Source organism: Leishmania mexicana, chromosome 14, assembly GCF_000234665.1.
Source record: "Leishmania mexicana MHOM/GT/2001/U1103 complete genome, chromosome 14".
Taxonomy (NCBI): domain Eukaryota; phylum Euglenozoa; class Kinetoplastea; order Trypanosomatida; family Trypanosomatidae; genus Leishmania; species Leishmania mexicana.
Window position 1 is genome coordinate 149,808 of NC_018318.1, and position 27,476 is coordinate 177,283.

The 27,476-nt window shown below is 59.0% G+C and overlaps 4 protein-coding genes and 1 pseudogene across 4 annotated transcripts, besides 1 other annotated feature; 3 read left to right on the forward strand and 2 right to left on the reverse strand.

Moving 5' to 3' along the window:
• Positions 1-1,965: 1,965 nt before the first annotated feature.
• LMXM_14_0450 (conserved hypothetical protein) lies at positions 1,966-2,934 on the forward strand (the record flags this gene model as incomplete). Its single annotated transcript, XM_003873368.1, has 1 exon — positions 1,966-2,934. The coding sequence occupies one exon, from the start codon at positions 1,966-1,968 to the stop codon at positions 2,932-2,934; it is 969 nt and encodes a 322-aa protein (XP_003873417.1).
• Positions 2,935-3,882: 948 nt separating this feature from the next.
• LMXM_14_0460 (cystathionine beta-lyase-like protein) lies at positions 3,883-5,262 on the forward strand (the record flags this gene model as incomplete). Its single annotated transcript, XM_003873369.1, has 1 exon — positions 3,883-5,262. One exon carries the CDS (start codon positions 3,883-3,885, stop codon positions 5,260-5,262), a length of 1,380 nt encoding a protein of 459 aa, XP_003873418.1.
• Positions 5,263-7,418: 2,156 nt separating this feature from the next.
• LMXM_14_0470 lies at positions 7,419-9,380 on the forward strand (annotated as a pseudogene).
• Positions 7,419-9,380: a sequence feature.
• An 8,146-nt stretch (positions 9,381-17,526) lies between these two features.
• Positions 17,527-18,354, reverse strand: LMXM_14_0480 (hypothetical protein, unknown function; the record flags this gene model as incomplete). The annotated part of the gene is made up of 1 exon (XM_003873370.1): positions 17,527-18,354. One exon carries the CDS (start codon positions 18,352-18,354, stop codon positions 17,527-17,529), a length of 828 nt encoding a protein of 275 aa, XP_003873419.1.
• Positions 18,355-22,444: 4,090 nt separating this feature from the next.
• LMXM_14_0490 (hypothetical protein, unknown function) lies at positions 22,445-23,275 on the reverse strand (the record flags this gene model as incomplete). Its single annotated transcript, XM_003873371.1, has 1 exon — positions 22,445-23,275. One exon carries the CDS (start codon positions 23,273-23,275, stop codon positions 22,445-22,447), a length of 831 nt encoding a protein of 276 aa, XP_003873420.1.
• Positions 23,276-27,476: the final 4,201 nt, after the last annotated feature.

Below are 27,476 nucleotides of genomic sequence, written 5' to 3' on the forward strand. Positions count from 1 at the left end.
CATGGGGGGCCGCAGAGACATCGATGCGGAGGCCGCACCGCCGTGCACTCCTGCACGCACTCAGACACACACACACACACACGACACACCTCATGCCTTGTTGTTTTTCTTGTTCTTGTTTGGAGACGGAAAGGAGGGAGGGAAGATGCGGTGCTCTCGTGCGAGCGAACTCCAGATGATCCAGGCCAGCAGCCCCCCCCCCTCTCCCTCCCCCCACGCCAGAACACCGCGGGAGTTCCCTCCCCGGCTGCGAAACCCTCCAGCGCGCCCCCCCAAGCTCTTCTTTTTCTCCTTGATGGGCAAGTGACTACACATGTCGCTGGGTTCGTGCTGCTCATGTGCCTATTATTTTTACATGGACTTTGCCGCGTACGATGCAGCTACGCTGTGGTGCGACGGGAGCGTGATACTGACTCCCGGTGGTGGTGGTCCCACCCGCTGCTGCGTCGGCAACGCCAGTCACGTGGATCCAAATGAATACACCTCTGAGGGAGGGAAGCGTACCTGCACCTCCTCGCCAGCGGTGACAGCGAGGCGCAGCCCTCGGGTAGTGAATGAGGCTGACACGGCTCCGGCTGCAGACCGTGAGCGATACGCAGACCCTGGCTCCGCGAGCGCCTACGGACCCCACCCCACCCCACCCCCTCTGCCTTTTGGAGCATGCGGTGCTGCGGTACGTGCGCACCGTCAAGGCCGTCTGCAAGCATCGATGTGTCATATCCGTTTTGCACCCCTCCACGTCGCGCATCCCTACACCCGCCTTTTCCAGCTGCAGTGAAGGGGAGCAGCAGCAGTTCCAGTGGTGCTGACGGAGCTGTTGGCAAAACGTGCACACCTGCGATCACGGCCAACGCTCCAGGTGGGAGGCTCTCGGACAAAGAGGAAGCCGTGGCAGCGGACAACGGTCTCCTCCTCGCCACCACCGCGGAGATGCGATCGCAGCGCCCGGCAGCCGCTCTCCGTGGCGTTGTATGCTGACTACGTGCTGCCTGCCATCCCCATCACCCCATCACGAACTCCACAGAATAGAGGGAGTCACAGTAGCGACTCACCTGGCCGAGTGGCGGAGGGGGCGGGACGGCGTTGGCACCCCCTCCCCCTTGTAGCAGTCCTGCAGGCATGGGGAAGCAGGTGCGGAAGTGGACGCACCTGTGGTGGACAAGCAACTCAGGCGCGGGGTCGGCGGCGTCGTCCTTCTTCGTCTGCGCTTTGCACCTTCGGCGCGAGTCGGGTGCGTCAGCAGGATTTGATCTGGTGGCTGCTGATGCACCCATTGGCCTCCTCTGACTCTTCAACGACAGCGTCGCCATCACCCGCGCCGCCACGGAGTGTGGATCTGGAGGACGTCTATGCGCACATGTGGACGCACGGGCAGGCTATGCAGGGAGGTGCCGCATTGACCGGCACTGTGTTGCCGGTGCTGGTATCGCTGTTCTTTCTCCCCTTGTTTACCTGCTGCTTCATAGATCGTATGCACGCGTACATGGATACAGCCGCATACAGGCATCCTCATGTGTGAGGCTGTTGTAACTCGAGCTGAGCAGAATGCCTAACTTAGATGTGTAGCCATATCTCCTCTGAGCTTCTCTGTGCGGGCGGGGCGGACATCAGCCGCCTCTTCGCTGATCTCCACCGATGCACATACACGCCCCCGCTCTCTGTCTGCCGTCCCTATTCCTTCCTGTCTGTGCCACAATTATCTCGATCCTCCGTCCCCCCCCACACACACACACCACCACCCCTTCTCCACCTAAACTCGTTATTTCTCTGTGTGTGTGTGTGTGTGTCCTCGTCTCGTCGGTGAGGCATCAGGATACAGCCTCGACCACACACACACACACACACGTTCCCTTGAGAGACCACTCTCTGGCCGTCTTATAGACCCTGCAACGCAGTATTGATATCACATACACACGCACGCACGCATACACGCACGCCCCTCCCCTTCCCCGCCACTCCACCGCAATGGCTGACGAACGCTTTGATTCGATGCTGCTCGCGATTGCGCAGCAGCAGCAGGGCATCGACGGCATCCTCGACACCTTCTTCTCCTTTCTCAACCGCAAGACGGACTTCTTCACTCAGCCTGACATGGCGCGCCGCAGCGTGCAGCAGGCCATGAGCCGCTACCTGGCTGAAGCCGAGGAGAAGCAGCGCAAGGCGAAAGAAGCGCAGGCGGCCGCCCAGAAGCAGTCTACGCGCACCTCTTCTCGAGTGGAGGTTCTCGAGAGCGAGGAGGAGGTGAATGCCGTGGCCGCCGCTCAGACCGCAAAGGAGGCCGCACAGCGGAAGCAGGAGCTCGAGAGGGCGCAGCGCGAAATCGAAGAGGCGAAGGCAAAGAAGGAGGCACCAGCGAACGGGGCGGAAACAGACACGATGGAGGCCTTTGCCGACAACGACGATGCCCCGCGCGGACTGCCGCCCACGGCTGCCAACGGCTTCGCCTATGAAAAGTATATCTTCTCCCAGTCCCTGCAGGAAGCCGAGGTGCGCGTGCCGCTGCCGGCGGTAAACGTCAAGGGGAAGCAGGTGAGCATCGTGATCACGAGCAACCACCTGACGGTGGGGATGAAGGGGCAGCCGCCCATCGTGGACGGAGAGCTGTACAGCAAGGTGCATGCGGAGGAGTGCATGTGGACCATCGAAGACGGCCACACGGTCGTCGTGACGCTCTACAAGGTAAACTCAATGGAGTGGTGGAAGACGATCTTCCAAGGTGATCCAGAGATTGACCTGCAGAAGGTAATGCCGGAGAACTCGAAGCTGGACGATCTCGACAGCGACACCCGTCAGACGGTCGAGAAGATGATGTACGACCAGCGCCAGAAGATGATGGGCAAGCCAACCTCCGATGAGCAGAAGAAGCAGGAGATGTTACGGAAGTTCATGGAGGCGCACCCCGAGATGGACTTCTCCCAGGCGAAGTTCTGTTAAAGTAACTGTATGCCCTCTCACCCTCGCTCTCGGTTCGCTTCTTTTCTTTCGTTCCCCAACCCGAGCTGGAGAAGCCATGATAGCAAGATGCTGTGTGCAGTGCAACGGACACCCTACGTGCGTTTCCCCGCGCCTTTTTTCATTTCTCGGATAGCTCTGTCTGTGCGACCGCGGCGGCGCTAAAGTTGTCGTCTTTCCTTACTTTGTCGTTTTCTATTATTGCCGAGGGCGCAGCCCGCTCTCGACCGGCACCGTTCGTGGCGGGGCGGGGGAGGGGGGAGGAGGGCGCGGCTGCCCATGCGTCTACGTCACTCACAAACGCGCATGTGTTCACCATTGCCCGGACATGCGCCTGTTTTCAACAAAAGGAAACATAGTAACTGATGTGTGTGTTGAGGCGGTGGGGGGGGGGGACGGCGCGCCATCATCACCAACATCGCCTCAGCTGCCGTCCTAGCCCTACAGTATGAATTTCGACTCCGTCGACGGTCATCTTCCCCAGCGGATCCCGCTCACATGCTCACTCGTTCACCCACCCACCCCTCCTTCGTCGACAACCTCCATCGCTCCCCCCTCGCGTTTTCCATATGTATATGCGTGCGTGGGTGTCTGTGTGTGTGTGTGCCCCCAAACGACCCAACGCGATGACCTCGGCAACATAGATCTTTTCACATTCTCGATTCCGCTAAGTGGGCAACCCCGTACGCAGCCCTCACCCCGCCGCTGCCGTAGTCGTCGATCCTTGCCGCACCCTCTTTGAACCCTGTCCCCATGCCCCGAATGGCGACCCACACGACGACGACGACGATGACGACGCCCCACGATACAGTGCCGGCGGCAGATCACCACGACGATGACAAGTGTTGTTGTTGCTGCAAGAGTGAGATCCACATCGCGAAGCTCGAGGCGGAAAATCACCTCCTCAAGGAAAAGCTGACCCAGATAGACATGATGCACGCGGTCAGCGCCGCCAAAACCTCCATCAACCGCACTATTCTGACGGCGCTGGAGGAGGAGCGGCAGTACCTGGAGCAGGCTATGCTTCCCGTCAGCTACAAGCTCCCGAAAGGTGCTGACTACAGCGAACTCCCCACCTACCCAAAACGCCCGCACTTCGACCAGGCAGCGAAGCATCCCAGCACGCAGGTCGTCATCTTCGATGGCTGCCCCAACGACCCTTATCACCCGACCTCGATGCCCATCTACCAAACCGCGACCTTTGTCCAGCCCGACATTGAGGAGTTCGGTCCGTACGACTACAGCCGTAGCGGCAACCCGACTCGCACGGCCATCGAGACCCTCGTCGCCAACCTCGAGGGGGCCCACGCTGCCTTCGCTTTTTCGTCCGGCATGGCGGCACTGCAGACACTCGTGACAACGCTGAACGCTGGCGACACCATCCTCGCCAGCAGCGACCTTTACGGGGGCATGCACCGTCTCCTGACACAGATCACCTCGTGCCTCGGGATGGCCGTTGTGTTTGTGCCGATGTGGGACACGGAGGCGGTGCGCAAGGCGCTCGTCGAGAACCCGGCGGCGAAGCTGCTGCACATGGAGAGCCCTACGAACCCGCTGATGCGAATTGTCGACATCCGTGCTGTCTGTGAGGCTGCCCACGCGCACAACGTAAAGGTGTCCATCGACAATACTATGATGTCCCCGCTCCGCTGCACCCCGCTCGCCCTGGGCTGCGACTACTCCATCCACAGCGCCACCAAGTTTCTGTGCGGCCACAGCGACACTATGTGCGGTCTTATCTGCGTGAAGTCTGAGGAGGATGTGAAGCGGGTGGCCTTTCTGCAGAATGCGCAGGGAAACGCACTCGCCCCGTTTGACTGCTGGCTGCTCCTGCGTGGCATCCGCACGCTGTCCATCCGCGTCGAGAAGCAGGAGCTGAACGCCGTCGCGGTGGGGCTGTTCCTGTCGCGTCAGACCCACGTCGTGTCGCGGCTGCACTACGCCGGTTTGAACCCCGTCACGTCCCCCCAGATCTCCTCCCTAACTGAGGAGAACTTCTACCTGCACCGCTCGCAGACCTCTGGCCCTGGCAGCGTGCTCTCCATTGAAACCGGCAGCGTCAAGCGCTCCAACGCGTTTGTACGGGCCTGCAAGCTGTTCAAGCTCACCGTCAGCTTTGGAAGCTGCAACTCCCTCGTCGAAATGCCCTGCCTCCTCTCGCACGCGTCCATCCCGAAGGAAATGCGCACACTTCCAGCTGACCTAATCCGACTGTCGGTGGGTATCGAACAGATCGAGGATATACTTGCCGACCTAACGCAGGCCATTGCCGCCGCGGTCGCCATCCATGACAATGACGGGTCCTGCTGAAATCACAGCTTTCTTGTCGTTCTTTTTTTGGGGGGGGCGGGGGAGGAAGAGAGATGGATGCGTGTGTGTGTGTGGCAGCGGAAGCTGTACCCCATCGCCCTCTCCTCTCCTTGCAGCCTCTGGTGTTGTGTTGCCTTGCTATCTATATCGCGGACTCTCGGCGATTCACCTCACCCGCCTTCCTCACGGTTGGTTCCCCTCCGCCTCTCTCTAGTGAGGGGAGGGATATGCTCCTCCCCACTGGACATGGTGGCGTGATGCGCACGAGAGGAAGACGGGACCACCACCGCGCGGACATTTTGGGTCCTTCCCTTCCATTTCCCTCCCCCCCCCCTCCCTCCTCCTCCACCTCCCCGGCCGCGCTGCCATGCGTGCCGGCATCCCTTCGTTTTATGCGCGTCTGCACACCTGTGTGATCCCCTCGTCCGCTTGTCGCCTCTCTCTCTTTTCCTGTGAATTAACTGCATCTTCTGATGTGCCCTTCTTCTCTACTGTGTGTGTGGGCGTATCTGCTCGGGCCACACTGCACCCCCCCCCCAGTACAGCGGGGACGACGAGCTGCGCGCACGCACACGCACATGCGCGTGTATGAGCTGCAGCGACCTTCCTCCCCGCTTGACCTCCTCCCCCTCTTTCGGTCTCCCCCTAATAAACCATCGATTTTCAGGGGGAGACGCAACGGTGGAGACAGAACTCCCGTGCGATGGATAACACGCAGTTCTCGGTAGAGACGCACACCGTTTGGGTAACCGAACGTGTGCACGTGTGTGTTGTATCCTCGCGTGAACCACAGCAAGTGCGCACCTGACCGTGTCGCCTTTGGATCCCGTGTGCTGCTGTGGGAAGAGAGAGAGGGGAAGGCACTCCATTTCTCCGCGCTAAACCCGACAGCGCGCTCTGTCGACCCTCGCTCTCTCTTCTCCAGTGTTGTCGCCACGTCTTCATCCGCCCCACCCCCGCCAATCCCCACGTGTGTGTGTGTGTGTGTGTGTGTGAGGGGGGAGGGGAGGGCTCGTATCGCTGCTTGCGTGGATCCTTCGCAGATGGGTTTTTTGCTGTCACGGTTGTTGTTCATCTCCCTCGTCTTCCTTTGACTATGTTCTCTTGCAAATCGCGTGTCCAGCACACCACGTCGTCGTGAGCAGGACGTGCGCGAAACGCGCGGCTTCCCGTCCTCGTGATGCCCCAAAAAGAAACGGAGAAACAAAAACACTTTCCAGCTCAGCGTGTCGATTCTCTGCCATAGAGCATGAGCTGAACCCCACCCGTTAGCCAGGTCGCCACGTGCGGCATCCTCCTCGGGGTGGCTCGGGCTCCCCAGCACCAGCAGGGCAGTGCGAGGGCCGGGTGTGGGGTACGTTCGGGTCACGCTGACACGCTGCACCCGTCATACGCATCGCGCAAGCGTGCTCACGGCCGCGGGTCGCACCGACGCAGCGCCGTCCAGGACCTGACCGCCGACGTCAGCGGCGACGCGTCGCTCTGGCCTTTCCCTACGGCGTGGGCGCTCGTCCCTGTCACGACCAGAGGCGGGCTCCCGCATTGGGCAGGGCTAGAGGGTGGGGTGCTGCTTGGCCCCCACACATCGAGAGAGAGTGGGGGCACTGGGTCCCGAGATGCCACGCCCTGTATGTGTGTGCGTGTGCGTGTCTACCAGTCATGAGGGACATTCGAGAAGCGGCAATGATGGAAGCCCGAGACCACAACGGTCGTTCGACTTTCCGTCTCTGCTTCGTTCCCCCGTCGTGGACGAAATCGGGGTGCCCTTGCGCGGGATGGTGAAGCCGCCTTGTCCACTGCCGCCACCAACCAAAACAGTGAGGCATGTGCGCAGTCATCCATGAGCGTGGAGAGAAACCGGCAGCGCCAGCTGGCATGCTCCAGTCGAAGTCAGGCTGATGCCACTCAGCAACTGCCCTTGCCAACGCCTATATCCGTCACCGCTCATCCCCCAATCGCCACCCTCCGCACTTTCTCGTTTTGTTTCTCGTCTGCTCCATCCCCATCCCGGCCTCTCAAGGCACGCACACGGCCATTCAAAAGTTTCCCACAAGGTTTGACGCTCTTCTCGCTATCGTCGACAGACTCGCTCAGGTCCCCGCGTGTGCATGCGTTTTTTTCTTTTCCGCTTGTGCCCGAGTCTCTCTGTCTCACTCATGAAGGTAGTCCCAGCCTTTCCCCGGGCGGCGGCCCTGTCCCTGCCGCTGCTGTTGCCGTTGTTTGTCGTCTTCGCGGCATGGGGTGCGCCCCTGTCGCAAGCTCAGGAAATGGACAAGGAAGAGAGCCTCGTGTCTCTGGTACAGTCTCGGTGCACACGCCTTGGCATGTGGCCCCGTCAGCACCATCCCTGGTACGGTGCCGCCGATGATGCTCCGCGTCTGCGCGTCGCCATCATGAGCGTGCCGTTTGTGGGGGCACTTTCAAACACCTCTGGGCGGTTCCGGAGATAGCCTATCGAGGCCACAAAGTAACGTGGTGGAGAAGGCGGTGTGGTGTGAATCTCTACTCCGGCACACCCACCACACGGCGCCGCTTGTGCTCGCGAAAACATCAGCGCAGCGGTGTATGCAAAGCCAATGGCAGAAGCCAACGCCCCGCTCGATGTTCAGTGTGTCCGTCACTCCACCATCATCCCCTTCCAGGTGCTCTTTGAGAGGATATCCAAGCACCACGAGCTGGTGTTTCCAGACTACGCACGGGTGGCGCAGCCCGTGCATCCCACTCTGCCTCCCACGGCACTTCTCTGCGACATCACCACCTACGCGGGCGCTGTCGTGGGTCTCACGATGGACCTTCCGGTGGTCAGCGTGTTTCCTTTCACGGCACACATGTCCGTCGGCCTGCAGGCAATGTTGCCAGTCGTGGGACTGGCCTTTCCGCGTCACATGACCCTCCGCGCCCGCATCACCAACTTTCCCCTCAAGTTCGCCGTCGCCGCCAACGGTGTTCCGCCGCTGCGGGACGACTGCGACGTGGCGGGTATGTACGGCCCAACCATCGCCCCGATTGTGTGGGGGCTTGACATCCCTCAGCCCCAACCCTACCCCTGGCAGGACCTGCCGCTAGTCCTCGCCGCTTTCATGGACAACTGCTCACAAGGCGTCGTCTACGTAAACTGGGGCACCATAAGCGTGCCAGGCCCAGAGGTGGAGGATCGCCTCCAGGACGCGCTCGCTGAAGTCGCCCCACTCTGCGTGGTGTGGAAACGGCGCACCTCATCAACACGGCCACCACCGCCGGCTGCTCGCTTCTACGCGACGTCCTGGCTTTTGTCGACTGTAGCGGTTCTGATGCACCTGAACACGCGCATCTTCCTCACGCACTGCGGCGTCACCTCCCTGCTAGAGTCTGTCGAGGCGGTGGTACCGATCGTCGGCTTCCCACTCTTCGCCAATTAAGCCGATGCTTGCCAGCGCGTCGAGAAGGTCGGCATCGGACCTCCAGCCAGCGAAACGAAGGCCTTCACCCACGCCGATGTCGTCGCCGCCAATGCGGCTGTCACTGAAAACAACGACACCATGGTGCGCCAGCTGCAGAAACCGCGCGCCATCGCCAACGCATACGGCGGCCCACAGCGCGCTGCTGACATTATCGAAGGTCGTCAGTACAACTTGCCCATTCATCGGAACACAACACCCGGGGCGTGTGCCAGCTTATCGGGCCCGCCGAAAATTGAGGAACCGCCCGCCGTGTGGGTGTGCGTGATCCGCCGTTTGCGCAGGCGGTGGCTGCCGGTCCCCGCGCTGTGGCCGTCGCTCTGGCGCCCGGCTCCCCCTGCGTTGACCGGGTGCGGCGTCGGTGAGGGGGGCCGGCTTCCACGCGGGGCCCCAGGCCGCGCCGCCGCGGGGGATCCCGGCCGGCCCCGGGCGGGGCGGGCGCCCCCAAAGCGGGGACGCCCCAAGACACAGCATACGCAACACGCAGAAACCCCCAACCCCGCGACCAGCGAAAAAAAAACGCCAACCAGAAGAACGGCCACCAAAAAAACACCCGAAGCACAACAGCACGTCGTTTTCCGCCCCTCAAAGATGAAGTTTGCAGCCGCAACGACAAGCACAGCAGGTTGGAAACCCCCCAAAAAGCAAAACACGAATTTTGAAAGCCAACGTGGAAAATAAAGCACTTCGGATTTTGGGGGCGCTGTTTTATAAGACGGGCGACCGCCACCATAACGATTCCATCCCTTTTACAAAGCCCGGAAAACAATGTGAACCAGAGCCGTGGGCGGAGGAAAGTAACATGGTTTTCAAGAGCAAACCAGAGGCATCCTCGCAGCCCGTACGTTAGCAACGAAAGCCCCCGAGTTGAAACAACGACAAATACCACCGGAAAACCACGGACTCTTTTAGAGATCCTGGGGCAAAAGGAAGGAAAATTTTATGCGCAAAGCGCGCACAGATACCATGAAAAAGCAGTCGCGACCCCTCGCGGCAGGGCAGCAAACCGAAAAATGAACCCTGCGCCAACGCCGGGGAAAGCCCCGCCTACCCCAGAACAGGATTTTTTGGCGGGGTAGCCGCGGGCGCTTTTCCGAAAGCCTTGGCCGCGGCCCAAGCTTATGGGCATTTATTTCCCCCGGCCAAGTTGGAAAAGAGATAAAGCACCAAGAACGCCAACCCAAGAGGCCCGCTACGTTGTGGCCCCACCGCGAAGTTTTTCCTTACAGCCATAAGCTGCTTTGGCTGTTTCGTATCCCCCTGATCCCCGCAGAGCTGCGCCAAGGAGTTTTGGGAAGTCCTGCGCTGCTGGGAAAAAGGGGCCCCTTTTACCCAGCCGAAAACGTGGCCACCCAGCCGCTTTCCGGTTCCAGAAAAAAGGATGCAAAAGGGTCTGCGGCAGCCGCTGCCAAAAAAATAAAAATACGGAAAGAGCGGCCTGCCCGAAAAGTGGCAAAGAGACGCGGGCCAGCCAAAGCGAGAATTCGCACAATCGGGAAAAGTTGCAAACTCCCGCCCCACCGCCGCCCAACACGGGGGAAGCCATCCCAAGAGAATTCGAAAAAAGCCGCCAGCACCGAAAGTAAAAAAGCGCCCGCAACGCGCAAACGCCGCCGCGTTCCTGCGGCTTCCGAAAACGAAACCAGCCCGCTACAAAACAATGGGCCACCGCTTTCCGCGAACGCGCTTTTTTTCGCAGGGAGGGCTTCGTAATTACACACACTCGCGGAACCGGTTGATTTCTTCAAAAGCCGACGGCGCAAGCCAGCCAGCCCGGCCCGCGCCACCCTGTGTTTACCAACCCCGCCGGGCCACACCGGCACAGGAACAAAGGCGAAGTTTCAAAAAATGTTTTCTGTGAGCTTTTCGTCAGAGCAATTTTTTGAAGCACCCGCGGGGTCCGGAAAAAAAAACACCCCGGTGGATCCCTCTGGCCCTGGCGGGGCCACGCAGCCCCGCGAGTCTTTTCGAACAATATTTTTTTTCTGTCGTGTCCTCGTCTTTTTTGCTGCGTTTCCTGGGGCTTTTGGTGCCCCGGGGGGAAAGGGGCGCGCGAAGCGGTCCCCCGATTAATCCCGGGATGTCGCGAACCGGTGGCGTCCCCCCACCTTTGCCGCACCCCCGCCCGTTTTCCGGCCACGGTTTGGGGGCGGGTCGCTTGGCGGCAAGTTTCCCGCCGCCCCCCCCCCCCACACACAAAACCTTAGCCCACGCCTAAAAGAGAAAGTTTGAAGCAAAAAGCCACACGAGAGACCACGCGCGCAGGAAAAGAGAAATTTATAACCCAGTAGAAAAACAGCCTTCCCGCGGACACAGAAGCCTGGGGCTGGTTCTTTCTTTGTCACGGTTTTTCCTTTGCTTTTTTCTGGGCCACCGCGCGGCCCCACGGACACCCCCACGACCACCCCCACAGGAAGGCCCTTTCATTTCCGCCCGCCGGCCCCCCATAAAACAAAAATGGCGCCGCTTTGGGCTCTTAAGATTTTCAGAAATAAACCGGCCAACGCCACAGTCGCCAAAAAAAAATGAAACGCGTCTTCGGAAGGAACGCCAAGAAAGAAAAAACGGCACCGGCAGAAAAATGACAGCAGCTGCTGTTCAAAAGCGTGTGGTTGTGTCACGGGGGACTCCTTTTTTTGGGGGGGTAGGGTGTGGGGGTTATTGCCAAGCCAAAAAGAGTTGCCACACATCTCGGCCAGCATTCCCAGACCACCACCCGTGCGGCTTTGGGGAAATTTCGGCCGTTTGGGTCGTTTGGTCTTGGGGTGTTTGGCGTCGGGCTGGTTGGCGGGGGGGTCGGGATGGCCGGGGGCTGAGGGGGGGCCCGGGGGCCGCGCCGCCCCGGGGGAAAAGGCGGCCCTGGGCGTGAGCGGTTGCGGGCCGGCTCTTCAACGAGGCGCCAAAAGGCGCCTTTTTTCTCATTTTGAAGGGGCCTTTCTTTGGGCGCGGCCCCCCGCGCCTTCGTTTTTGTTTTGTGGAATTTCCCGGGGGTTGAAACCCGCGCCCCGCCCTGCCCCCGAAAAGCTAGCGGCGGCGCGGCCGGGCTTCCCTCCTCCCGCGGTTTCGCCGAGGGCCGGTTTTTTTTCGCTTTGGCCTAGGGGTGTTTTTCCTATCCCCCACCCGCGTTTTTCTCATGGCTGGGGGCGGCGTTTTTTTTTAACCCTGCCTGCAGCGTTGGCACCGCCGAAAGCGCGCCCGGCCCCAAGGGTTGGTTCTTACGGGGGGTGCGCGGCTCGCCAGGCCCTTTCAGGGGCGCCCGCCGCCCCAAATGGCGATGGGGGCGGGCGCCGGCGCCGCCCCCCGCCCGCCCCCAGCGCCAACTTCTGGCGGGGGGGACCCGGGCCACCCCGGGGGGGACGCGGCACATTGCGACCGCCGCGGTGGTGGCTACTGTGCGCGGCCGGGGGGGGGTGGCAGGGGGGGCTTTGGAAAAGGGGGTGTACCGGGATAACGATTGGCGCTGCCGCCGCCGCCTTGGGTCGCGCTCTTTGGGTAGGCCCCAGGCCCCTTGGCACCAGGTTCGGTTTAACCCAGGCGGAAAACCGGGGAAAGTTTTGGGGCACGCCAGCATTTGTTTTTTTTTCCATATTAGCAAGACGTTTGGGTTCCGGTGCGCGACTGTGTCGCGTTTTGGGGGGGTTTGGCAAATGCTGCGGGCCGCTTCGTCCGTGGGGCGGTTTCTGCTGTGATCCTGTGTCGGCCGAGGTTCTGGAAAAGGGCGCTTGGCTGGTTTTGTGGGTTTGCATGGGGGCTGGGCCGCCGCGTGTTTTCCAACTTGGCGCGCCGAGGGGGATGTTTCATGTTTTCGTTTTTCCTGTTGGGGGCGGGAAAGTCCTTTTCGCTTTGGGGTCGTCGCGGGGGCCTTGGGCCTTGGGTTGTTGCGGGGCCCCGCTGTTTTGGTGTGTGGCACACTCTTTTTTGGACGGGGGTCGGCCTTGGTGACTGCTGAAAAGCGGGGGGGGGGGTTGTTGGCCTTTCTCTGGGTGTTGCGGGCGGGTTTTCGGTATGCGCTGACACTGGTGCGGTGCAGCGGGTGTGCTGCGCCTGGGCCTCGGGTGCTTTTCCGGGTTCCCCGAGGCGTATTAAAGGGAATGCCCATCTTTCAGTGTTGTCCTGTTTCCCCCTTTGTTCTTTTTATGGTCCCTTTTTCCCGCGCATGGCGGCCTTTTTGGGTATATGTTTGGGGCCGTGCTGGCAAGTTTTCCGGGCCCAATAGCCCACCTTAGCTCTCAGAGGAAACGCCGAGCAGGTTTTTTTTTTATTTTTCGATGTGGCGGTGCAACGGGTGGCGCGCATTTGGTTTTGGCGACGGGGTTGGATTCATCCCTTCCGTGGTTTTGTTTTGTGCCAGTTTCTGTTCCCAGACGTGTGTGTCTTTTTGTGTCGTCTGGCTGGGCATTTTGTGCTGCGGTGCTTGCCCTTGGGTTTCTTATTGGGGTTTCCTTCGGGATACCTTCCTTTCTGGCGCTTTTTCCATTGTTCTTTCCTTGTGTTCCCACGCTTCCCGCTATCCCCTCTAAATGGGCGGGTTTTCCACCATCTCTTCCGTGTGGGGGCCCGGGGTGCTTCTATTCTGGGTTGCTTCCTTTTTCTTGGTTTTGCTTTATTTCCTGAGGACCTTGTTTTCGGGGAGGGGGGGGTGGCGGCACGGGCGCGCCGTTATTTTTGCGAAACGTGGGCTTCGTTGGTCCCTTGTGATCCTAGTTTTGTCACCTTTGGAAATACATTTTATTGCTCGCTTTGGTTCATTTTGCCCCCGTCTGGTGGGGCTGTCTTCCCTTGGGGCTTTCCATCTTACTGCCCGTTCGCCCGTGTATCCTTTTATCTGCTGGCATTTGTCTGCGCGGCTGTGTGTGTTTTCTCTCTGAGTTCCTGGGGGGGGGGGGCTGCTTCCGCCATGGTTCCTGGCAGCCTTGTTTTTCAGACCATCTCTTGTGATTTGGACACGATTCACTCTTACGGGCCGCGTTTTTTTCTACTACTTCCTTGCCTTTCCTTCGCGCCTTCTGCCGGTCGCGCCTGGCGCTTTTCCATTTTCCTTCTCGGAGGGCGGGCGTCTCTGCTGGGTCTTGATGCCGTGCGCACCTTCCCTGTATTCACCAACACCTCTTCTCATTGATGTGCCTGCGCTTTCTCCCTCCCGGCTGTCTCTTTCATGTTCTTTCGACACCTTTAATGTTGCCGCGTGGTCGGCCACGTCGGTTCTCGGTCCTTGGTGCCCTCTTCGGTGCTTGGCGCCTCCGGGTGTGCGTTGTGTTTGTGCTTTGCTGCCTTGTCGGCCTGTTGGCCCTTGTGTATGCGGGTTTCGGGGCTTCTCATTGCTAGGATGAAGGCTTTTCGCTGGGGGGCCTCTTGCTTGATGTGGGTTTGGTTTCCCAAACGCCCGGTTGGTATGGGGGCGTGTGTTGGGAACGCGCTGGGGCGGCGGGGTGCGTCTGCGGGCGTCGCGTGTGCCAATGTCAGGCCGCAAGGGGGTCATGCGGCAAGAGATTGGAACATGGGGTGCCGCGCGGCGCTGGGCTCAGTTTCTGGTTTGGCGGGGTGCGGGTTGGGTGTGTGGCTTTCGGCTTGGGTTTCCGCGGGTGTGGGTGTCCCGGGTTCGCCCCCTAGCCCCGCCCCCCCGTTGGCCCCGGGGCAGGGCCCTGTTCCGGGGGTAGGGCGGGGCCAGGCCCGGGCGCTGGCGTGGTCGCACCAGGACGGCCCGGCGGGTGGCGGTGGCTCCTGCTCGGAGGAGGAGGAAAGGCGCCGCCGGGGCAGTGGAAAGGGGCGGGGCTTTTTCCCCGCACCCCCCGGCGCGCCCGGCCGCGGGGGTCTTGGGGTCCCCCGCGTCACGGGTGCCGTTCTCTGTGTGGCGGCGTGGCCGTGGAGCGCGCTCGCCTCTCCGCGCGACTTTGCGTCTGGTAAAAGTTTTTTTTCATTGAAATGGTAAAGTGTGGCAGCTAGGGAAAGCACAGTGCGTGGCATCTCGGGACCCAGTGCCCCCACTCTCTCGATGTGTGGAAGCCAAGCAGCACCCCACCCTCTAGCCCTGCCCAATGCGGGAGCCCGCCTCTGGTCGTGACAGGGACGAGCGCCCACGCCGTAGGGAAAGGCCAGAGCGACGCGTCGCCGCTGACGTCGGCGGTCAGGTCCTGGACGGCGCTGCGTCGGTGCGACCCGCGGCCGTGAGCACGCTTGCGCGATGCGTATGACGGGTGCAGCGTGTCAGCGTGACCCGAACGTACCCCACACCCGGCCCTCGCACTGCCCTGCTGGTGCTGGGGAGCCCGAGCCACCCCGAGGAGGATGCCGCACGTGGCGACCTGGCTAACGGGTGGAGCCGCTGTGAGGCGACCTGCGGGGCTGGCGGTGGGTGGGGTATGAGGCAGGTGTGTGTGTGTGTGTGTGTGCTCAGGTGACGGGGTCTGCGCACAGCGGTAGCGGCGTGCCTGCTGCTGCCTCGCAGCAGGTAATAGACGTGCGGCTAGCTGGTTAAAGCGGAGTTTAGCTCATGCTCGATGGCAGAGACTGAACACGTTGACACACGGAAAAACTTAAGTGGCCAAGCGCGATGAGGGTTTTCTTCAGCAGCAGAGGAAAGGTGTTGCTAGGAACAGGGCACAGAGAGAAGTGACTCGACACGCGCCAGCACAGGCGTGTCAGCAACCCCCTCTTCGGAACAGCTCAAGTGCGGACGCACCTGCGTTGCTTCCTGCACCGTGTTGCACTGGTGTCCATTCCACTTTGTATCCCCTAGTGGGGAGGAAGAGGAGGAGGAGGGGGGGGGGCTGCGTAACACGTTTTTGTGCGTGTGTCTGCGAGCAGGGGTGAGTTGCTGGTGTGGTGCCGTCCTTCGTTGTTCGTCAAGCGCCTGTCTCTCTCTGTCCGCGGAAGGAACGAGGCGCACACACGCACCGAACCAACGATAGCAGAGGGGAGGGGGCCTCTCTCAAGCTACTTCGGGGGTTTCGTCTTTGTCACCATCCTCACCGAGGGTGTGCGACAGAGGTCGATCCCGGGTATGCACACATGCTGATGTATATATTTTTTGCATGGTCGGAGATGGGGAGGGGGTACGGGCGAGGAGGAGGGGGTGGTGGTGGTTCACCCGATAAACTGTCGTTGGGCGCACCACACTCTCTCTACCTCCACTCGGGGGAGCCCAACGTATTGCGTGCACGTGGACCTCGACGCGGAGGTGCGTCACCAAGAAGGAAAGCGACGATGACGACAGTGGCGGAGGACATACGCGCGCCGCGCCAGAGGCGTTGGCACCACTGCCATCAGGAAAGATATATGCGCGGTGCTAGGAATCAGTCATAGGGTTCTTGTGGCCAGTGCGTGCGCATGCGCGTGTGTGGTGAGCCGGTGGGGATGATGGTGGGAGGAGCGCTACATCCGCATGCGAAGTGGAGCGTCGTTCGTGGTTTTCGCTGCATGTGCTCGGCACCCAACATTCTCCCCTCCCCCCACACGCCACACGCCACACACTGGAAACGTTCACTCAAGCTTTGTTCTGCCGTTTCACCTTCTTCTCTCTTTCTTTTTCTCCTGACGATCCGAAAAAAAACGGGAAAAGGAACAGCACTTCCGTGTTGAACCGCACATGTTTATGTGACACGTGAACCAATCAACAAACAGCAACAACAGTCATAAAGATCGCGGCAAACAGCACAAAAACAAAATGGTGGGGGTGTGGGAGGAGGGAGGAGGGAAGGGCATTTGGAGGAGACGTAAACCAACCACACACACACACGCACACACACACACAAAAAAAAAAGCAACAGCAAACAATGCCTGTGCGTGTGTGATACAGGGCAAACAGTGAACGGACAGCGCCGACATCCTCTCCCCCTACCTCCTCTTCCTCCCTGCCGTCGACACCCCCCTCAGTATTATCTACGACCATCACCACCCGCTCCCATTTATGCACTCGCGACGGCCAAGAAGCAAAAACGTAAACACGTGGGAGTAAAAACTGCTGCTATCAGTTAGCCCCCTTTTTCGTTCAACAGAGGAGAGTTGCGTGAGCGAGCGTTACCCAACACATGCCCACAGGCGCAGCGAGGCCGTGCGGTCTTCCTTCTCGCGTACTCCTGGTGCTGCTTCTCCTTGTTTCTCGCGAGCGCGGAGCTTGATGACCAATCTCGACAGAAGAAACGTCAATCAAGAGCCGAAGCAGCAAAGCGGGAAGTGGGTGTACGCGCTTGTAAAGCGCCGCAAGACCCCTTCTTCGTCGCAAATAAACCACGGGAAACAAGAATCAAAGAAAAGGCACGAAAGGGTAAGGGGCTTGGCAGTTGCGTGATAGTGGGGTACAGGGACGAGCCGCGAAGATTATAGAGGTGTTGAGGGGGGGGGGGGAGGAGTAAGGAGGAGCAAGAAAATAAGAAGGCGGCCAACAACAAAAAGATGACGAAAACAAGTGACTTCTGAGAGAGACGCAGCAGGCATTGCGGTTGCGAGGTTCCGGGTGTGATATGCGAAGCAAAGGCGAGGCGAGAGAGGCGGATATAAGGGAACATCACAGACATGGACGGAAGAAGAAAGACGCCTTTTAGCGGGTCATTGAGCTATAAAAGGGGGAAAAAAGGGGAAGACAGAGAACAGAGAGACGGAAGAGGGGAGAGCAACAACAAAAACAGAGTACCTGTCGTGCCTAGGCGACGACAGAGACCCAGGGTCAACGCCCGACGTTGAAGGGTGGGAGGGGCAGGCCGGGATTCTACCGCGAGGGGTTCCCTCACCTTTCTTCCCGTCCCTTCTCATGTCCTCGCCAAAAAAATAAAAAGCGCTGAAAATGCTGGTCGACTCTCTCTGTGTGTGTGTGTGTGCCCGTGGCTCTCGCTTACTCCGGCGAGAGCTCCCTATTCACCTGCTTCTGCTCAGCCACCAGTGACTTCATGCGATTCTCGAACAGGCGCGTGTACACCACGGTGAAAATGAACTGGAAGCCTTGCAGGGCGAAGGCGGTCATGGCCATGGCGAAGGACGAGGAGAAGTCGCAGTAGTCCTTCACGCGCACCTTGCGACCGGGGATGGTGGTGCTGTTCATGGTCGCCATGCTGTCAGCGTACACACCAACGGTGAGGGCCCAGGAGATGAGGATGGTCATCAACACGGAGAAGGACCACGCGCACATCACGGCCGTGTAGTCCTGCATGCACACGGCAACGGTAATGCCAATGACGTTGATGAAGGAGTAGCATGCAGCCAGTGCGGCGAACGCGCCCGCACCGAGCATCATGGTGTACGTCGCCGCCGACGGGAAGCCCTTGTTCTTGATACCACGCTCCGTGTACCACTTCTCCGTGTAAAAGGAGGAAGTGCCGCACTTGCGCGCACCCCACAGCGAGTAGCAGAACGGCTTCGAGCCCTCGGTGACCGACACACCAAGGCCGGTGCTCACGGCCTTCAGATCGGCGCCGATCTTGATGGCCTTGGTGCCGTCGACCATGAGGACATCCGTGGCGGCGGCGGCGATGAGCAGGACGAGGGCGATCACCTGCACCGTTGCGGCGAGGGCGATGAGCACGCGCTCCCGGTAGGGGATGTAGAGAACCCTGCGACCACCGAGCTTCGACGTGCGGCGGTGCAGCGAGGATGGGCGGCGAGAGGTGCGGAGGGAGCTGACCTCCGCCAAGGGCTCAAGGTTCGCGTTGGTGCCAGTCCGCATGATGGCGAAAGCGGGGAAAAGGGAGGAATTCAATGAGAGCCGGGGAAAGGAGGGTTGAATGAGAAGCAAGGAGAAGCGAAAATGCCCGTGTGCGTAATGGGATTCGGAACTACGACGGAGATGGACGAGGGAAGAGGAGAGAGAGAGCGGTGAGCGAGGGGGGGGGAGGGTTCAGGGGAGGGTACACAAGAAAAAAGAGGAGACAAGGCAAAGACAGGGCTATGGCGTTGTTTTCGCGTGCGTAAAACAAAAGTTGAGAAGCGCACCATACATGGAAGGAATCAAGAGAGGCAGAGGAGAAGCGGAGAAGGTGGTCATGCTTTGTGTCAGTGGCGGATAGCGACATAGGAGAGTGTGATACGATGCAGAGGGGATAACACTCACGACACAAACCTGTGCAGGCGCAGTGCATCAGCAAGGGACGTCAAGCCGCAGCACCGTCCCGATCGCGACGATGATGGGGCCCGCAGAAAGAATTCTCTAAAAAAAAGTGCACCTGGGTGGGCTGATCAGGTGAAGTGCGAAAGGGTAAGCGAGGAGCACGTTTCCCTCATCCACATAGCCGTATGGGGTTCGCTTGGTATGGCGCAGGTGCAGATGTCCTTGTGCTTTTCCTTTCCGATTTGGTTGCAAGATACACAGTCCTTGGTCGGGTCGTTACTGGTCGCAGACAACTTCTTTAGCCCCGAAAACGTGATGGTCCCCTCCCCCCTCCCCTCTTCTCTTCCTCGCCGCCTATCCCCGCAAAACACACCCGGACGTGGACGAGGAAGGCTAGAGAGCAGAATGAGGTGAGGCTGTGAAGGCAGGGGGACACTCCAGGTTCGCCGTGGCGAGCCTCACACCAAGGTGAGGAAAAGTGGATGTCAGTAGAGTTCTTTCGTGGTAATGACGATGATGTGCTGCTGGTTTTTTTTTAACCCTCAGCGGGAGTTTGCAGAGGTGTCCGCTGTTTCCTTCCCTCCGCACCGCCTCCTCCTCACTGTTCCATGGACACGAAGGGATGTGTGGAGGCCATTTGAAGAGAAAACGAGAAGAGACGCCGATACACGCCACGCGCGACGGAGAGGGGGGCAGAGGGTGGCCATACAGGCGGGGTTGCTTGCACACACACACACACACACACACGTACATACTTGTTCCCATGGAAGCTGAGTTCAAACGAAAATGGAAAACGAAAAAAGAAGAGAAAACACACAGGAAAGACAGACAGACAGACAGACAGACAGACGGAGAGAGAGAGAGAGACAGAGGAGGGGAGGGGAGGGGAGGGGGGACGGCGGGGGGGGGGCATGTGCAGAGAAACCAACCACCACCAAAAACAGCGTCGTTCATCGTTTTGCTCCCCCTCCCTCTCTCCTCCGTCTTTTTTTTTTCCGGTTTCATCTCACGTTTCCCCGCTTTGTTTCGCTCTTTGGGATGGGGCTATTATCCTGTACCGCCTTTTTTTTGTCGGATGAACTGTCACGCTCCACACACATGGAAGGGGGACGACCACCGGTGGGGGTGGCGTGGTGGTGTTGGTGGGGAGGGAGGGGGGGGGACGAAGAGGAATGGCGAGCGTCTGTCGAAAAGAGGCTTAAAACAAACAAACAAAACGATACTCTTGCCGATAAGAGGAGGGCGAGAGCAGAAACAAATGGAGGGGACGGAGAAGGCAACTGGGTACGTTACTGCCGCGCGGCACGAGACCAGAAAACAGAACAAGCACATATGAATAAAACGAGAAAAGAAAGAGAGGCAGAGAGGCACACAAAAATGTCCTTCCCTACCGAGTCCCTTGAGAGTGGTGGGGTCTCTGTTAACGAAAGTGATGGTGGTGGGGATGGTGGGCCAAGGCGGCGGAGGAAACAAGGGAAGTCATCGAAAAACAAGGAAAAACCATTGCGTGCCGGATAAGAGAACGAGAGGGCAGGAGTTTATCATCACAACAGGGACGCAGGGCACATCCAGAAAAAAAATATCAACACGCCGTACGTCAGAGTTGATTCAAACACATGGACAAACACTTCACACACACAGACACATACATGCGTACACACGCACACATCCCATTCAAAACCGCGGTGGGGTCGAGTGTGCGTGCGTGTGGTTGTGTTGCTGAGGGGTTCTTTTACCGCTGACATAGTCCCGTGCTAGACTGTTGCATACAGTGAAGTCATGTTTTTTGTATAGATAAGCTGCTTTCCCTTTTGGGAGATCCATTTATCCGCAGATGGGCCGAAAAAAAAAGAAAAAGGAGGAGGAGGGTGTGTGTGTGTAGGGGACTCAGAGAGAGGGGGACATAAAATACGGGGTGGCGAAGAGACAGGGGAAGGGGCTAAGATACCAACACACACACACATACACATACACACATGCACCACAGAAGAACACAAAACGCCAAAAAAAAACGGACTAGCCAGAGCTTACGCGGATATAAGTCCATCGTCTTCTTACTTCTGAAGAAAAAGAGAGTGTGCCACATGACCGAAACACAGACAAAAGGAGAAGGAATAGCCTTCCCCACTGACCTCAGTTTTTCCCTTCTGTAGGCTCTCTGGTCACCGGTGCGCGTCCCTTTCTATGAATGTGCTTGCGCGACTTTCTTCAGCGAATTAGCATGCATCTGCACCAATCTCCGTCGCGTACACACCCAGCACGCAGCAAGGCCCATCTCATCACAACACCTCGGTAGTCCTACACCACACACGCCAGGCGGACGTAAAAAAAAACAAACGATTGCCATACGTTTAGCGGCTGTTGGAGAGCACACACACACACGCGCACAGGCGCAGAGACTTGAATTGCTGTTGTTCGCACTTTTCTTGCTATGAAACACCTGGTACCCCCCTCCCTCCTCTCTCACTTGTGTTCGCCGTCGCACTTGGCGGGATCTGCACCGCTGTCACCCCTCCCATGCCTCGTTGTGATCTGGAGTATCATCGCTGCCTTATTTCAAAGAAAAGAGTGTGGTCCAGAGGGTGTGTTGTTCGCGCTGGACCGTTTCCACGTACGACGGCGGAGGAGAGGAGAGAGAAAAAAGAAAGAAAACAACAAAAAAAGATGGGAAGCCGCAACGAAGGAGAAAGACAGAGGTGAGAGAGCCTGTTGGGGCGGAAGGGGGTCGGGGTGGGGCAAGAGGGAGAAGGATAGAGAAAACGAGAAGCCAGAAAGCAACAACAAAGGACGGAGAGGGAGTGGGAGGGGGAGGAGGAGAAACAACAGAGAATCGCGTATTCGTTGCTTAAGGCGACCGACAAGACGAAAAATTCCCTGCCTTACTTTGGGACATTTCTCTGCTTTCCCTTTCTGTGCGTGCGCAATATCCGTCCTCTGTATGCACATAACACAGACGTGTGTGTCATGTGTGCGCCTGTGTGTGTGCGTGTGCGTGGTTGAAGGGCGGAGGAGGAGGAGGGGGGAGTGGGAGGTGGTTGGCCAACGATCCTGACCGGCTGACCCTACCGTTGCTCTTTTGAAGGAACATGTTCGAGAGAGGGAGAGATGGTTGATTATGACACTCTCTTCTGGCCTGCTTTGTCGGAATTCCACCGGGATGAGAGTCCCAATCGATGAGGGATGGAGGGAGGGTGAAAAGGGAGGAGGACTGGTACACGTGCGAGGCTCCTTCGTGGCAACGAACATCAGCGCGAGAAGAGGTCCAGGGAGGCCGGCAGTGATGGGGCGAGAAAGGGGAGGAGGAGGACGAACGGGAGCCACTAACCGAGAAGCGTACAAGCCCATCCCAGCAAGGAAAAGAGGGGATAGGAAGAGAAAGACAAGTAGGACCGATGAGGGATCCTCGGCTCGAAAAAGTGGTACTCGTCCCCCCTTTTTGTCCCTCACTGCCTGCGTGACCCCCCCATTATCCTCCCTCTCGTTTCCTCCTTCAATCCGATCGAATCGCCGTCGGGCGTTGCATTGCACCCAAGTGAACAAGAAAACTGCCCTTGACTTCACCGACCACCCTCTTCCATCACCGCCTTTCCTCACCATCATCGTCTGGATTTCCTTAGAGGTGGCCTATCTGCACCATGTCTCCTCCGCCTGTGCGCTACGGCAGAAACAACGACAACGTCCTGTTAGACCAACCTTACTCGGCCATCGCCTAGGAGTGGTTAAGGGGCGCTTCCTTCACCTGCTTCTGCTCAGCCACCAGTGACTTCATGCGATTCTCGAACAGGCGCGTGTACACCACGGTGAAAATGAACTGGAAGCCTTGCAGGGCGAAGGCGGTCATGGCCATGGCGAAGGACGAGGAGAAGTCGCAGTAGTCCTTCACGCGCACCTTGCGACCGGGGATGGTGGTGCTGTTCATGGTCGCCATGCTGTCAGCGTACACACCAACGGTGAGGGCCCAGGAGATGAGGATGGTCATCAACACGGAGAAGGACCACGCGCACATCACGGCCGTGTAGTCCTGCATGCACACGGCAACGGTAATGCCAATGACGTTGATGAAGGAGTAGCATGCAGCCAGTGCGGCGAACGCGCCCGCACCGAGCATCATGGTGTACGTCGCCGCCGACGGGAAGCCCTTGTTCTTGATACCACGCTCCGTGTACCACTTCTCCGTGTAAAAGGAGGAAGTGCCGCACTTGCGCGCACCCCACAGCGAGTAGCAGAACGGCTTCGAGCCCTCGGTGACCGACACACCAAGGCCGGTGCTCACGGCCTTCAGATCGGCGCCGATCTTGATGGCCTTGGTGCCGTCGACCATGAGGACATCCGTGGCGGCGGCGGCGATGAGCAGGACGAGGGCGATCACCTGCACCGTTGCGGCGAGGGCGATGAGCACGCGCTCCCGGTAGGGGATGTAGAGAACCCTGCGACCACCGAGCTTCGACGTGCGGCGGTGCAGCGAGGATGGGCGGCGAGAGGTGCGGAGGGAGCTGACCTCCGTGAAAGGCTCAAGGTTCGCGTTGGTGCCAGTCCGCATGATGGCGAAAGCGGGGGGGGGGTTACGTAGAGTCGGTAAATAAGTTTTTTTTTTCTGTATCCGGGTCGGGGGAGGTGGGAGGGCGAAAGGCTTGACAGGAAAAGGAGTGGCGTGACGGGGGAATGGGTGGGGAGGGGAGAGAGAATGAGAGGAACAAGAGCGGTACAAAAGAAGACTGCGGTAGAGGTCGAGAGAGAACGAGAGCTGTGGCTCGACGTGCGTGTTTCAGGTGGGGTGGGGTGATGGACAACACATCCCATGAGCAGAGCCCACACGGACGGTGGTGCGTCCAGCCAGCGAGTGCGAGTGGGAGAGTGGGAAACAGAGAGAGAGGTCGACGGAGGCAAAGTGGAGATGTGTGAGACAGGGTCCGAGGATGGACAAGAGAATCCTGCACAGCGGGAGCGACCGCCGAGCGTCCACAACAGTGATGCAGACACAAACACACCCACACCCACACACATGTACAGGTTGGGGAAAGGGGGACGCGCATCTGCACAGCACGCGCATGCGCGGACCGCGTCGTCCATCGATGCGAGTAACGATGAGCAGTAAAAGCGGGAAGGGGGAGGGGAGGCACATCCGAGTCCTGTCGAAATCCAAAAAGGGGCGTCTTCCAGCACATAGGTGTGACCAGGCAAACAGAACCATAGCCGCGTATACACAAACATCAAAGTCCCTCTTGCTTGTGGGCCACGTGTACTTGTGTTGTGTGGGATGACCATGACTGGACACGAATACTTGCCTCGCCTCTCCAATGGCATGACAGAAGACGTAGGGTTCGGTTGTAGAAGTTACCCACTAGATGACGTCAAGTGCCGCAGCGTTCAGGAAGTCAAGTGGAAGGCAAGGAGGCCATGACATGATACGAGCCTTCTACACTGCGTGCAGCAAGCGCGCGATGCGATGGCATGCGCGGAAGCCAAGCTGGAAAAGTGCCACCTCTGTCCCGAGAAACAGGAATCGACGCGGGCGAATGCGAGACCGGAAGCGTCACGCGCATGACAAATTCCATTTCTGTCCACAGATAAGAAGCGGCACATCCACGCATGATATATATGTGTGAAGTTATCCCTCACTCCTCCTTCAGCTTGCTTGGTTTTGCCCGGTCCGACCCTTTTTCCCTCCAGCCCCCTCGCGTCGCTAGTAGGCTATTGGCCAAACAACAAGCCGTGTCGCCAGTTTCAGGCTATTAGAGGAGGCTCACACCCGGGGTGAGGCGGAGAAGAGTTCACCTCGGCCAGGAAAAGAATCGACAAACGGGACGTAAATAAGGAAAAAGGGAAAAGGATTGTGCCCACGTTTACTGGGAGTTTTGGATACCGTACCCATCTACATCCACGCATGGACATGTTTATGTCTGTATCGATGAAACATCTGGTGGCAGGGAATAGAGAATATCAGCGCCCTTTTCGTGCGCGTGCGTGCGTGTGTGTGGGAGAGAGAGAGTTCTGTTCTTCCGTATCACACGTGGCGTACCGGCGAAGAAAAGGATGGGCAACGATGCGTTCAACAAACAACTCGTACGTCTGCCACAACGTCCGAGTCGGGGAATCTGCTAGACTACATCGCGAGGAGGGAGGGGTGTGTGTGTTGGTAGCTCACACTCTGAATGAGGCTATCGCCTTCAGAGCGATGGTGCCGCTCATGGTTCATGGCGAAGTTACTTTCGTATCCCTTACGCGACCCGGGAAGCGCGGACGTGTTGCCCAGGAAAGGGTGTCCGCAGGATCCGAGAGGGACGGGGTCTCACATAGAACCAAACGCTTGGGTAGCTGCACGCGCTCCAGTCCCGTCTGCTATCCACCACCAACCACTGCTGTCCAGCTTCTACCCCGCTGGATGGACTAATCACCCCATCCAGCGGAGGACGAATCGGTGTGAGCGTTCAACGTCTGTCTCGTCGGCTGCGTAACCGCAACCGGGCGTGGGCAACTGGCGATCGCGCACAGAAAACAAAAAACAACTTTCTTCCTCCTGTTGATGCAACCCCGATGGACTGCAGCTGTACGTTATGCTCGAGTGTGATGCGACCTCGGTTCAAGCGTTGCCGTGACCCCCCGGCCCCCCGGACCGCTCTCAAAAGCCACCGACACCCGATCAGCTGGAATCGCCAGAGAGTGCGCAGCGAGCCACAGCTTTCCCGAAGAACGCCTCTTCTTGTGCCCCAGAGAGTTGGTGGAGCCTCGTCGAATTCGTCGCTCGAGGGTGCCCCCTGAGGGCCTTTTGGACTCGAAGGCACAGGACGTGTGCGGCGGCCAGAGTGCATGCCCACAAAGAAGTACGCTTGCCAGCACACCCGTCTCCTCTGTCGTCAGCGTGGCCGACGGTCGCACCGCTGTCTCTCCCCCTCCCCGCGATGTGCAGGTTGCCGAGTTGTGCGACTACGGTTGTCTGTGAAGAGGCCGCCTCTACACCCACGCGTAGGCGGGGACCGCCTCCAAGGGTGACCACGAGTGTGTGTACGTGTGTCTGCATGATCTCGGGATTGACGCGCAGCCCTATTCGTAGCACCCGCATCTCGTAGCACGAGCTGGCCTCGTCCCGGAATCGAAATCGAGCGTGGAGGTGTTGCGGGGCGGTTGTACCTGGAAGAGCAAGCATGTTGAACTACGTGTCTCCCTCTCTCCCCAAAATCCGTCGGCACGCTCTGCCATGGAGTCGCTGGGGGCCACATGGCGGGGCAACTATCCTGCGTTCTGCAGAGCAGTGTTGAGGCTGCGGGGCCACAGGAGAAGCCGCAGTCGCCCCGCCAACAGGCTTCTGCCTCAGCACTCTGAAAGCCGACCGCAATGGCTCCGCCATTTGTGTAGCCCCGATCACTCGGCTTCTCGCCGCTTCCGGTCTCCGGAAAAGGACGCCTGTCGTTCAGGCATCTCCTTGCGGTTGCGCTCTCCCGTTTCGGCGAATATGTGAGTGAGGGCTGTCAGCTTGGGTTCCACGGGCCCGCAGGCACGGTCGTCAACCGCTAACCTGGCTCTTGCCGAGGGTCTGGAAATGCGCGACGAGGCGACCTTCCAGGTCCGTCACACTCCCCCCCCTCGGGTTGCGTGTTGAGCTTGCTCCAGGTTGCCAATCGTCTGCGCTGTCCATCGAAAATGTCCGTGCGCTCTCCAGGTCATGTCCGCATGCACCTCTTTGAGAGCTGCTGGACTGCCACTCCTGCATCTGTCTTGTCACTCGGTGCCGCGGTTGTGGCCGCCGCTTCCGCCATCTGTGCGTCGTGTCTCTGTAGCTCCCACTGCCTGCCAAAGACCACTGGTGGAACCATTTGCATCCAGCCACCCATCCCCCGCAAGTCGCGGATCCAGCACGGCCTGCCGATGGCAGTTCGTGTACCACAAGGCAGAGGATATTTCCCCGGTCCACCGTTTGCCGGTGCCCCCTTGGCTCTGCATCTCCTCCCCCCTCAAAATGTAGTTCTGGGCGGCCCGGCCGTCGATGGCGTTCATTGTGGCCTACGGCGCCGTACGATCCCACCGCGCACATCCCCCATCTCGAGTGATGCCTGGTTCATTGGCTCCAGAGCCATATAGATTGGTTGAGCGTCCTTCAGCCGTGACGTCATTCCTGGGAAGTTGCGCTGCAGCGGTCTCCTTGTCGAGGTGATGCAGACTCATTGCCCTCTACTTTCCATTCGCGGAAGGGTTCCGGAGTGAGAAACGGATAGGTGCCAGGGCCAGGTTGGATCCACTGTACAAGAGTGGCAGAAGTGCCAGCCTGTTCTCCTCCGGGAGGACGCTACAGACCGGGTGCCCTTGTGGAACATCCACCTGAATGTGGCAGAGGGACGTGGGGCGCCGTTCGACCAGCTCCTATAACTAGCCCATGCACCGTGGGATCGATCCATGTAGCAGGGAACCGATTCACATGCTCCATCGCATGTGATGATGATGATGAACGCTCCGTAGGGCGGACAGTGACAGAGAGATGGACATCGATGTCAATGGGCGCACACACACACACATATATATATATATATATATTCCCCAATTTCGAACGACTGCAGGAGAGGCTCAAGTGCTCCCCAACGGCGGCCGTCCACCGATATGAACGAGTTCAACAGCTTCAGGGAGACATATACGCGTGAGTGTGGACGAGACACAGGCATACGGTCGGCGGTGGTGGTGGTGGGGCGGATAGAAAACAGAGGGAAGGCGACCAGTCGCGAGGTTTCGGAACCTTCTTGATGTTCAGGGCT